The 11,712-nt window shown below is 41.5% G+C and overlaps 1 protein-coding gene across 1 annotated transcript in view; it reads left to right on the forward strand.

The window, feature by feature from the left end:
• Positions 1 to 9,376, forward strand: part of ctnnd2b (catenin (cadherin-associated protein), delta 2b) — an 82,779-nt gene extending 73,403 nt beyond the window's left edge. Inside the window, 6 exon segments of the mRNA XM_038963529.1 lie at positions 3,769 to 3,997; positions 5,062 to 5,146; positions 5,723 to 5,849; positions 8,437 to 8,568; positions 8,738 to 8,814; positions 9,125 to 9,376. Coding sequence (XP_038819457.1) covers positions 3,769 to 3,997; positions 5,062 to 5,146; positions 5,723 to 5,849; positions 8,437 to 8,568; positions 8,738 to 8,814; positions 9,125 to 9,376 — 902 coding nt within the window.
• The last annotated feature ends 2,336 nt before the right edge of the window (positions 9,377 to 11,712 follow it).

Consider the following 11,712-nt stretch of genomic DNA (forward strand, 5'->3'; position numbering starts at 1 on the left):
TGCAAACATTTCTAAAAACCTGTTTTGCTTTGTCATTATGGGGTATTGTGTTAAGATTGATGAGGGAAAAAAAAGATTTGCTCCATTTCAGAAGAGGGCCGTAACTTAACAAAATGTGGAAAAAGTCAAGGGGTCTGATTACTTTCCGAATGCACTGTATGTGTGCCCCCATAGACAATGTGTGCACTTCTCTGCAGCAAACTATACTAGCCTATTTCTCTACTAAGATGGGTGTGCACTGCAGAGCTCTCTTTGTGGACTGTGTTCACATGGTTGAAATTCTCCTCATGACAGCACTAAAAGACTATTGATCTCTCTAATAAACGAGATGTTCTGTTGGACCTCGGCATCTCCATAGCAACTGCTCTTGCCGTCTCAGGCTGGTGCTCTGTGCTAAGTAGATGTGTGTATCATGTCATAGAGCCGCAGGCCTTCGGACTCCCAACTCTGTGTTGGTAGAATAAAGGGTAGTAACCCACAATTATCTGTTTACATGCTTAAGTCATGTTAAGACAAATTATGTCTGGCTAAATCTGACGCTACTGATAGCCATGTAAAGGGGGATTTCGTTATTGGCGTTTCATTGACATTATAGCCACTATTACACACAGCATATATAAAGTGTGTATTACGTGTAACTTGGAAAATTACCTTTGTGATAATCATCAGCTCAAATTATTTTCACCCTCTTTGTTAATCTACATTACAAACAGTGATGTAGTTGTTAAAAAATAGGTAGGTAAACTCACTGTTTGCGGTGAATAAAGTAACACGCTATATACTTTCAACCGTCACGCAAAATCCAGAAGGGCTCCCGAGTGGCGCAGCGGTCTAAGGCACTCCATCGCAGTGCAAGAGGCATCACTACAGTCCCTGGTTCGAATCCAGGCTGTATCACATCCGGCCATGATTGGGAGTCCCATAAGGCGGCGCACAATCGTCCCAGCGTCTGGGTTTGGCCGGGGTAGGCTGTCATTGTAAATATGAGTTTGTTCTTAACTGACTTGCATAGTTAAATAAAGGTTCAATATAAAAAAGGTGCATAAACTGCATTTACTTGTGTTTATCCTCCACTACACCACTGATTACAAACACATGTTGTGTTGTTTCTAATGCTTTGAAGACTATACTATGAATCACACAAAGCGATTGTGCATTGGCAAGACATTCTCAGTCGTTCTCATTCCCAGGCCTCCCTTTAAAACGTAAGTGTTTTCTATGAAAATGCCATTACCTGGGAGGTGTCAAGGGGTTTGATATTTCCATCCCAGCTACAAATGTTGTGTCCTCAGGCCTACAGTAGAGTATGAGTGTTTAGCGGGGTATTAAAAAGCCCCATTGAGCAGAAGATGGATGTATTAAGCCCTCGTCACATAGCTGTAAATGTCAGGCTGGGAGTTTGAGGCTGTATTGTGAATTATTAAAAGCACTGCTCCATGAATTTCTCTCTCAATTTCTCTCTCAATTTCTCTCTCAATTTCTCTCTCTCTCTCACCTTTCACATGCTGATACACATCCTTCCTTTCTCTCTCTTCCTCTATTATTCTCTCTATCCTTTTCTTATGCCCTAGTTTTCTTGTTTTTGACTAAAATCCATAAGGATTGTATTATATATTCTTAAGCATCATTCCTATACGTATATCCTTTGTCTTCTTTATTCTTCTTCAAGTGGATGCCTCAGTGTGAAGTGCCGTATTTATTGTTTTCCTGTCAAGTCAAGAAATCCTCTTTAGCTCAATCGCTCACTGCTCATGGGGGACATAGCCTTTATAGGACAAGGGGCTTGTACACGTCTCTGACCTTGAAGGCTCTCCTGCTGTCCACTGAGTAGTGACAAGGTTAGATAATGTGAAGTATAGTAAATACTGCTTGTCTTTATCAGTTTATGTTATATTGGCCATTTGCTACCATTTCCCCGCTCTTGCTGTTGTGAATATGAAGGTATACAAACAGAACACTGCGTCGTGGAGAACATGCGTATGTATTTATAGAAGAATATTGTTTTTCTGCGTCCATGGTTCTAATCTGTTCCCTAATAGCACATACAGTACCAGTCAAAAGTTTGGACACACCTACTTATTCAAGGGTTTTTCTTAATTTTTACTGTTTTCTACATTGTAGAATAATAGTGAAGACATCAAAACTCTTAAATAACACAAATGGAATCATGTAGTAAGCAAAAAAGTGTTAAACAAATCGAAATATATTTTAGATTCTTCAAAATTCAAAAGGCACTCGCACATCTGAGCAATCTTTTTTGCAGGTACATGGTAATAGTTGAACAAGATGAAGGAAAAAGGAAACCGCACACTGCTCTTGATAGTATCACTGATCTTTAATAAGCTTACGTATCGGCCTCACGGCTTTCGTCAGAGCTTTTGTGAGTTAAAAAAAACGTAGATTCTTCAAAATAGCCACCCTTTGTCTTAACAGCTTTGCACACTCTTGGCATTCTCTCAACCAGCTTCATGAGGAATGTTTTTCCAGCAGTTTTGGAGTTCCCACTTAATGCTGAGCACTAGTTGGCTGCTTTTCCTTCACTCTGCGGTCCAACTCATCCCAAACCATCTCAATTGGGTTGAGGTCGGGTGATTATGGAGGCCAGGTCATCTGATGCAGCACTACATCACTCTCCTTCTTGGTAAAATAGCTCTTACACAGCATAGACTTGTGTTTTGGGTCATTGTCCTGTTGAAAAACAAATGATTGTCCCACTAAGCGCAAACCAGATGGGATGTCATATCGCTGCAGAATGCTGTGGTATCCATGCTGGTTAACTGTGCCTTGAATTCTAAATAAATCACTGACAGTGTCACCAGCAAAGCACCTCCTCCATGCTTCACGGTGGGCACCACACATACAAATATCATCCGTTCACCTACTCTGCGTCTCACAAAGACACGGTGGTTGGAACCAAAAATCTAAAATTTGGACTCATCAGACCAAAGAACAGATTTCCACCAATCTAATGTCCATTTCTTGGACCAAGCAAGTCTCTTCTTCTTATTGGTGTCCTTTAGTAGTGGTTTCTTTGCAGCAATTTGACCATGAAGGCCTGATTTCACATAGTCTCCTCTGAACAGTTGATGTTGAGATGTATCTGTTACTTGAACTCTGTGGTGCAATCTGAGGTGCAGTTAAATGCCGATTTTTGAGGCTGGTAACTCTAATGAACTTATCCTCTGTAGCAGAGATCACTTTGGGTCTTCCTTTCCTGTGGCGGTCCTCATGAGAGCCAGTTTCATCATAGCGCTTGATGTTTCTTTGCGACTGCACTTGAAGAAACTTTCAAAGTTCTTGGCATTTTCCAGATTGACTGACCTTCATGTCTTAAAGTAATGATGGACTGTCGTTTCTCTTTGCTTATTTGAGCTGTACTTGTACTTGGCTCAAATGCATTAAGAAGGAAATAAATTCTACAAATTAACTTTTAACAAGGCACATCTGTTAATTGAAATGCATTCCAGGTGACTACCTCATGAAGCTGGTTGAGAGAATGCCAAGAGTGTGCAAAGCTGTCATCGAGGCAAAGGGCGGCTACTTTGAAGAATCTCAAATATAAAATGTATTTTGATTTGTTTAACACTTTTTTGGTTACCACATGATTCCATATGTGTTATTTCATAGTTTTGATGTCTTCACTATTATTCTACAATGTAGAAATTAGTCAATATATAGAAAGACCCTTGAATGAGTAGGTGTGGCCAAACTTTTAAAAGGTTCATATACAGTATAACTAACCATGAGGTTTTTTTCTTTCCACAACAGGCAAGTACGCAATGAGAGACTTGGTCCACCGATTGCCCGGGGGGAACAACAACAGCAGCGGTGGGACTGCTGCCAGTGCTATTGGGAAGACCATGTCGGACGACACTATCACGGCTATCTGCTGTGCCCTGCACGAGGTCATCACTAAGAACATGGAGAACACCAAGGCTCTGCGTGATGCTGGAGGCATCGAGAAACTCATCGGCATCGCCAGGAGCAAAGGAGACAAGTAGGTGTCCAGAAGTCATGCTGTCCTCACCCTAATTTGGGAACCCAGAGGAAAAGCTTGCATGCCTGCTGTCCAGCTATTCTACTGTATATAACATTTTAACACACTGTCACAAAAGACTATGTTCACTGACTCTAACCTTCAACCCTAACACCAACACACAGCCCTCCTGCTCAGCTAGTAATTGTATATGGATTGTAGCATTAATGTAACTGCTGATCGGGACACGGAGCTGTAAGTACGTACTACGGTTCTGATCATTTCCCTCTTAATTCACTTCAGTATATTTTTTTAAATGATGTTTTCTCTACAACTCACCACTGTAGAGAAATGCCTTTTAAAGGTAGCTAATTGTGGTTTTTATGTTTTCTCGTTTGGGATTTTATGAGCCCAAATTTCCCTTATAAGCTTTTAGTTTGCAACTAGCAGGGTAACTTAATTGAGTGGTGTACCTTGGCTTCCTCTCCAGTTAGTCCGGTGATGCACTTGCCTAATGTTGCCAAGGACAACAGACTCTGTACAACTGTAAGAATATATTGCCTCATAGAGTAGAAATGTATTATCTGGGATAAAGAGAAAAATCATCTTTAAGAGTCTTGACAGAAGAGAAGTGTTGCTATATCTGCAGTGCTATGATGTAATAACTTTTGATTATTCCATATCTCTGGTGGGAATCAGAATGAAGGATGCGTGGTTAATTGAATCACCTCTGGCGCTGACAGTTGTGGCTCATGGAGTTTCTGTGCAGAGATAGAGGATAGGTGCTGTGTGAGAGAGAGCCTCTGATGCTAAACTGATTGGATTTATCTCTGCTAATTGCTTTTTCCATTTGAGATTTGTCTTGTTTTTGTGCAGAAATGACAATGGTGCTAAAGTACAGAGTTACCTTGTTTGCATTTTATGTTCGCTTTGAATGTTTGTCTGAAAAATTATCGATTGAATTCGTTTCTAAATGTTTTTGTACCGGCGATCTTTCATCTAGCAGCGAGCATTCCAAACCTTTTGTTTAGAACATTTGGTTCTAGTCATCTGAGTAAAATTAAGTCTTGTGTTTCTCTTCCCAGACACACACCCAAAGTGGTGAAAGCAGCCTCTCAAGTCCTCAACAGTATGTGGCAGTACAGAGACCTTCGCAGCCTCTACAAAAAGGTGTGTAATACAAATAACTTTCTGCCACCACAAGAAATCTGCTGAAGGAGCTCTTGAAAGTTTAACACATTAGTCTCTTGAGTTGTTTTTTATGCTCTTATTAAAAAGAGAGAGAGAGTAAATGGCAAAAACTGTGCAGCAGTGCATGCGTGACAGTTCAGTAAGCTCACTAAGCAACACAAGTGCAAGAATGTATAGTGAGAGTAAAGCTGGAATCCCTCTGGGCTGCAGTTTAATGAACTAAATAATCTATCAATGTTGACCTGAGGAGAGGAGACAAACATGCTTTAATGAAACAAGACAGATTAAGAATTAGAGGGTTTAAAGGCTTTGAGAGGGGGAGAAAAACCAAGCTCTGCAAGACTGGTGTTGCATGCTTTACTAAAATGGATAGAGAGTCATTCTCGTAACATCCTCCTGTTCTACTTTGCCTCATTTTAATGTGAGGACAGTTTCTAACCCATTTGCTATTTGACCAGATTATCTTAGATCATTGAGTATGATCATTCAGTACATAATACAGTATGTTGCAGTTCATTATAGCTAAGTTCCCTAATGCATCTTATTTTCCCCCAGGATGGATATTCTCAGTATCATTTTGTTGGCTCATCCTCTACAATAGAAAGAGATAGACAAAGACCATATTCTTCCTCCCGCACCCCATCCATCTCGCCCGTACGGACATCTCCAAATAATCGATCAGGTGAGTCCACTGTTGTCTCTCCTTCTGCCCTCCCACTCCATCAAGCCACTACTGACAGACACCCAGGATCAGTACCAGTTGGTGGACAAGTAGTATGCATGTCAGTGTGTAGGTGTATTCTCTCTTTACCCCATTAAAATACTGGACATCTTTCGCAAACTCACGAGGCTGATCATCCTTTAGAGCATGTGTCAAATGGAGGGCCAAGTGTCTGCGGGTTTTTGCTCCACCCTTGGACTTGATTGATGAATTAAGGTCACTATTTAGTAAGGAGCTCCCCTCACCTGGTTGTCTAGGGCTTAATTGAAAGGAAAAACCAAAAACCTGCAGACACTCTGCCCTCCATGGAATGAGTTTGACACCCCTTCTTTAGAGCTTTAATTGCCAGACATTGCAGAACATTTTGACGATGCATTTCAGACATAGATTCTGAAAACGTAGTAATGTTTTGGATTAAAGATAGGATGAACAAAGCATAAGGTGGTGTCTGCCCAGACACAGCGGTGCACAGACACTAATAAGCAACTGGCAGTTACTCACTTACCCTTTGAGATGAAAAGAGAGGAAAGCAGGAGGAGGATGATGGAGGGATGACTCAGATGACACAGAACTAGCTGATTTTTGGGGGGGGTTGAATACCACAGCTCGGGCTCTGTTCACCTCAACAGCAGCCTCATAGGAGAGCCCTTGGGAGTTAGGGCCCGAAGCAGAATAAATAGTTGTCAAAATATGCTGACTAGAAGTCGCTCTGGGGAAGAGCATCTGCTAAATTACTAAAATGTAAATGTACCAGGTATTGGTACTACTGTTGTTGAAACCTATAACTTGGTACTGTAGCCTTTGGCTGTGTTTAATGGTGATTATAAGAGGATGTTCTAGTTACAAGGTGTTCTAATTGGAGTTTAATGAAATTCAACGTGGAAACACTGACCTTAATGGATCCTATTAGAAAGCAATAAACTCTCTGAGTAAAGATTTCATAGAAGAGCCATTTGTGGATGTTAGATCTGTTTAGCCTACAGTATATAGTTAGGCCTATGTGTTTCTTTTCATTACATGCATGTTTTCTCTGTCAGCCAGAATATCAGAATATGTTACTGTACAAGAGCGGGAGGATTATATGCTGAACAAAAATATAAACGCAACATGTAAAGTGTTGGTCCCATGTTTCATGAGCTCAAATAAAAGATCCCAGAAATGTTCCATACGCACAAAAAGCTTATTTCTCTCAAATGTTTACATTCTTTGCCAAGAGAATCCATCCACCTGACAGGTGTGGCATATCAAGAAGCTGATTAAACTGCATGATTATTACACAGGTGCACCTTGTGCTAGGGACAATAAAAGGCCACTCTAAAATGTGCAGTTTTGTCACACAACACAATACCACAGAGCGTGCAATTGGCATGCTGATTGCAGGAATTTCCACCAGAGCTGTGACCAGAGAAGTTTATGTTCATTTCTCTACCTACGTTGTTTTAGAGAATTTGGCAGTACGTCCAACCAGCCGCACAACTGCAGACAACGTGTAACCAAGCCAGCCCAGGACCTCCACATCTGACTTCCCCTGCGGGATTGTCTGAGACCAGCCACCCGGACAGCTGATGAAACTGGGTTTGCACAACCGAAGAATTTCTGCACAAACTGTTAGAAACCGCCTCAGGGAAGCTCATCTGCGTGCTCATCGTCCTCACCAGGGTCTTGACTTGACTGCAGTTCGGCGTCATAACCAACTTTAGTGGGCAAATGCTTACCTTCGATGGCCACTGGTACGCTGGAGAAGTGTGCTGTTCACGGATGAATCTTGGTTTCAACTGTACCGGGCAGATGGCAGACAGTGTGTATGGCGTCATGTGGGTGTGCGGTTTGGTGATGTCAAAGTTAACAGAATGCCACATGGTGGCGGTGGGGTTAGGGTATGGGTAGGCATAAGCTACGGACAATGAACACAATTGCATTTTTTCGATGACAATTTCAATGCACAGAGATATCGTGACGAGATCCTGAGGCATATGGTTGTGCCATTCATCCACCACCATCACCTCATGTTTCAGCATGATAATACACAGCCTCATGTCACAAGGATCTGGACACAATTCCTGGAAGCTGAAAATGTTCCAGTTCTTCCATGGCCTGCATTCTCACCAGATATGTGACCCATTGAGCATGTTTGGGGTGCTCTGGATTGACATGTAAGACAGCGTGTTCCAGTTCCCGCCAAGTGGTGTGGGACAACATTCCACAGGCCACAATCAACAGCCTGATATGCGAAGGAGATGTGTTGTGCTGCATGAGGCAAATGGTGGTCACACCAGATACTGACTGGTTTTATGATCCACCCCCCCTGCCTTTTTTTAAGGTATCTGTGACCAACAGATGCATATCTGTTGTCCCAGTCATGTGAAATCTATAGATTAGGGCCTAATGAATCTATTTCAATTGACTTATTTCCTTATATGAACTGTAACTCAGTAAAATGTTGCGTTTTTATATTTTTGTTTAGTGTACATGACAAAGGGGCTCAAATGGATGCCAAACGTCTTTCACAGCTAATCATATACTTGATGTGTAATCTGTGTGTTTGCAGCAAGTGCCCCTGCCTCTCCCCGAGAGATGATCAGCATTAAGGAGAGGAAGACAGACTATGAATCAACGGGCACCAATGCCAGTTACCATGGCAACAAGGGTGAGCACACTTCGAGGAAAGATGCCATGGCAGGTAGGAAGGAATTTCAGGGCCTCCATCAGCTTCCTCCTCGTTTCTGGAGTCAGTGTGTTTTCATCAGATGATGTGTACTGTAAAACCAGTGTGAAGGCTTTTTGTCATTTCATAATAATCAACTTGACAACCATAACCACATACCTCTCTGTTTCTCTCCCACCTGTAGTTCAAATTTCAAGTGGAACCTCAACATTGTTCCGAGGTGCCTACGTCTCTCCTAGTGATGACATCAAACACAACCAGGTAAGGTTTGAAGAAATGACTTGATATCATTACAAGAGCAACGTTCACTGCTAGGTAAAAAAGGGTTGCAAAAGGGTTCTTCGGCTGTCCCCATAGGAGGACCCTTTTGGATTCCATGTAGAACCCTCTGTGTAAAGGATTCTACCTGGAACTCAAAAGGGTTCTACCTGGAACCAAAAAGGGTTCTTCAAATGGTTTTCCAATGGGGATAGCCGAAGAACCCTTTTAGGTTCTACATAGAAAAAGAGGTGCTAAGAGTCTGTCTTACCAGTAGCAGAGTAGTGCTCTAACCTCTGTGTGTGTTCTCTAGGTCCCTTCCCAGGGCCCCAACCCAGGCCAGGAGCCCTACCCTCCGTTCCAGAACCCTCCTGGAGTACAGTTTGAGGAGGCATTCTACGAGGACCAAGTGCACCAACGCCCTCCTCAGGCCACAGACTTGAACATGCACCTGGGCCTCAAGTCCACCGGCAACTACGTGGACTTCTACTCAGCGTCCCGCCCATATAGTGAACTCAACTATGAGACCAGTCACTACCCGGCCTCCCCGGACTCCTGGGTCTAGTGGACTATAGAGGAAGGACTGGTCGTCAGCAGTGTGCTGGGATAGGGGAGAGGAGCCGAAAGAGAGAGTAAGACAAAAAGGCCACGCATGCTTGCATGCACACCACAAGACATTTCTTCAGCGAGTTTAGTTTGTCCTAGAGAGCGATGTCCCACGCCCATTTGTCTTTGAAGAAAGAAGGCAAGAGAGAGAGAGACAGTCACAGAGCAGAAGGGATAAAAAGAGAGAGTCTGAATGAGACGAGGAGGGAGGGAAAGAGAGGAAGAAAGAAAGAGTATGATCTTGTAAGGAAACGACTCACAAAAGGCAAAAGGAAGGTGTTAAATGATGGGGTCACCACCAGAAGCTTGGAGCGTTAAAGTGTGAGGAGCGGAATATTTTGGAGATGAGCAGGAGTATTCTAGACAAAAGACAACTGTAAATATGTGGTATAGTAAAGAGATTAGTATGTGAAGCACAAGAAAATGAAGTGTCATACACAAGCTAGAGAATAGTTGTCAGTCACAAACTCTTATTAGGATTAACTTACGGCTTCAACCTGTGTTGTATGTAAGGAGTGTCCTCTCATGGGCAAAGGAATTGCTTCTAGACTTTGTATCTTTTGATTTGTTACGATTCTTTTTTTTATTTGTACTTTTTTTATTCCGAATTCTGGTGTTTAAGTATTTGATGTACATTAGAGATACAAGTGCATTGTGTATATTACACAAAGACCTGTGTCCCTTCCCTCAGTGTCTCAACAGAACGTCAACATGTCTGTTACATTCTGGGGGGAGAATGGAGTGTACAATGTCTGCACACAAACAAATACGAGCAAATATGTTTTAGCAGCAAAATTAAGAAATAATGTTAGTTATGGCTAATCTGATGTGAATTGGTGGAACTAAGCATCTCAACAGCATCATTCTACTCCCTTGGTGCTCTTCCACTGCCTAAAACAGTTTACGGATGGACGGTAGATATACTCAAAATACTTTTTATTTCCTACACGCCCTGTAATTTTGTTTGTCAAACCATATCTACATGAAAACAAGTTTGTTCCTCCACAAGCCTCCAGGTGAACTGTGCTCATGGTCAGTTTTTCAATGTGCCAAACATGTTTATCTCCAAGCCGAGGGGTAACGTTGAACTTCTGTTGAAGTTTACATTCAACAGCAAGTCGTTGGTTCTAATAATCCCAGTTTGTAAATGCTTTTTTTATGTGTTTTAATGGAATAAAGCTATATATACACTGTAACAAGACTGGAACATTACCAGGAGACGAAAATAAGATCTTTGAGAGCTTAATTCCCTCCAAAGATGTACAAATTAGTTGGGTCTGTGTTGTAAAATAATCAATGTTTGAGAAAATGTGTTTTCTTTTCCAGAGAGGGTTGGCAATCATGTTCATGGTAGACTGTTAATAGAGTATGAATATATATTATATAAATATAAATATATACTTTTTATGTGCAGATGTGGATGTCACTTAAAGCAGCAACATTATGGAAGAGACTTGTAAAAAAATATTTGTTCACCTTTATTTTCTGGTCTACACACTAAAATGTTGACTTTGTGTAGGCATGTTGTTGCTATGTGAAATAGGGGAGACCAGGAGCGGAATATCCACAGAGATACAGAAGTTGTCACAGACCTCGTAACTACAGGAAAAGGTACTAAAAGTTATAGCTACAGATCTTTGTATTTTGGTGTTTTAAGGAATGTATTTAGCTACTTCATATCCCTAGCTTTGAATATTGAAATTGTCACAGGTGAATGTCTTTCACCCCCTTCTAAGAAAATGATCCGCTTTATCCTTGTTGGATTCCCTCAAACTTCTCAATATCAGTGGGGTGTACAGTTATCAACAATAGAGCTGATGATCCAGTGTGTGTGTTTCTGTTAAAGAGATGGAAACGGAATGAAAGTGGTTTTCCCCAGTAGGACACACGGTTTCATAGCGAGCCCTCCTTTGAGGAAATGTTTCAATAACATTATGTGGCAACATAGATAAACAAATATTTAATTGCCTAGTAATGCATGAATAGCTCTTCTTTCAGTCAATGTGAAACAAAATGGTGGTAGGCTACACACTAAAGCTGAATTGAGGAGAAAACGGTCACACCTTATTTAGATAGCAAGCAGTTGTTTATCAACAGATAGACTAGGGTAAGGGTTAAGTTTAGGGTTAGGATAAGGGTTGAGATTAAAGCTAAAAAAATAAATCTTAAAAGTTGTGACAACAAGCCCTGGTCTCCCCTACATATCATTTATAAATCTCTCGGTCATCTTCAGATGCTTGAACAATGAATAAATGATGCAAAACCCAAATTGTTCAACATATCCTACAACGATCC

Source organism: Salvelinus namaycush, chromosome 25 (assembly GCF_016432855.1).
Source record: "Salvelinus namaycush isolate Seneca chromosome 25, SaNama_1.0, whole genome shotgun sequence".
NCBI lineage: Eukaryota > Metazoa > Chordata > Actinopteri > Salmoniformes > Salmonidae > Salvelinus > Salvelinus namaycush.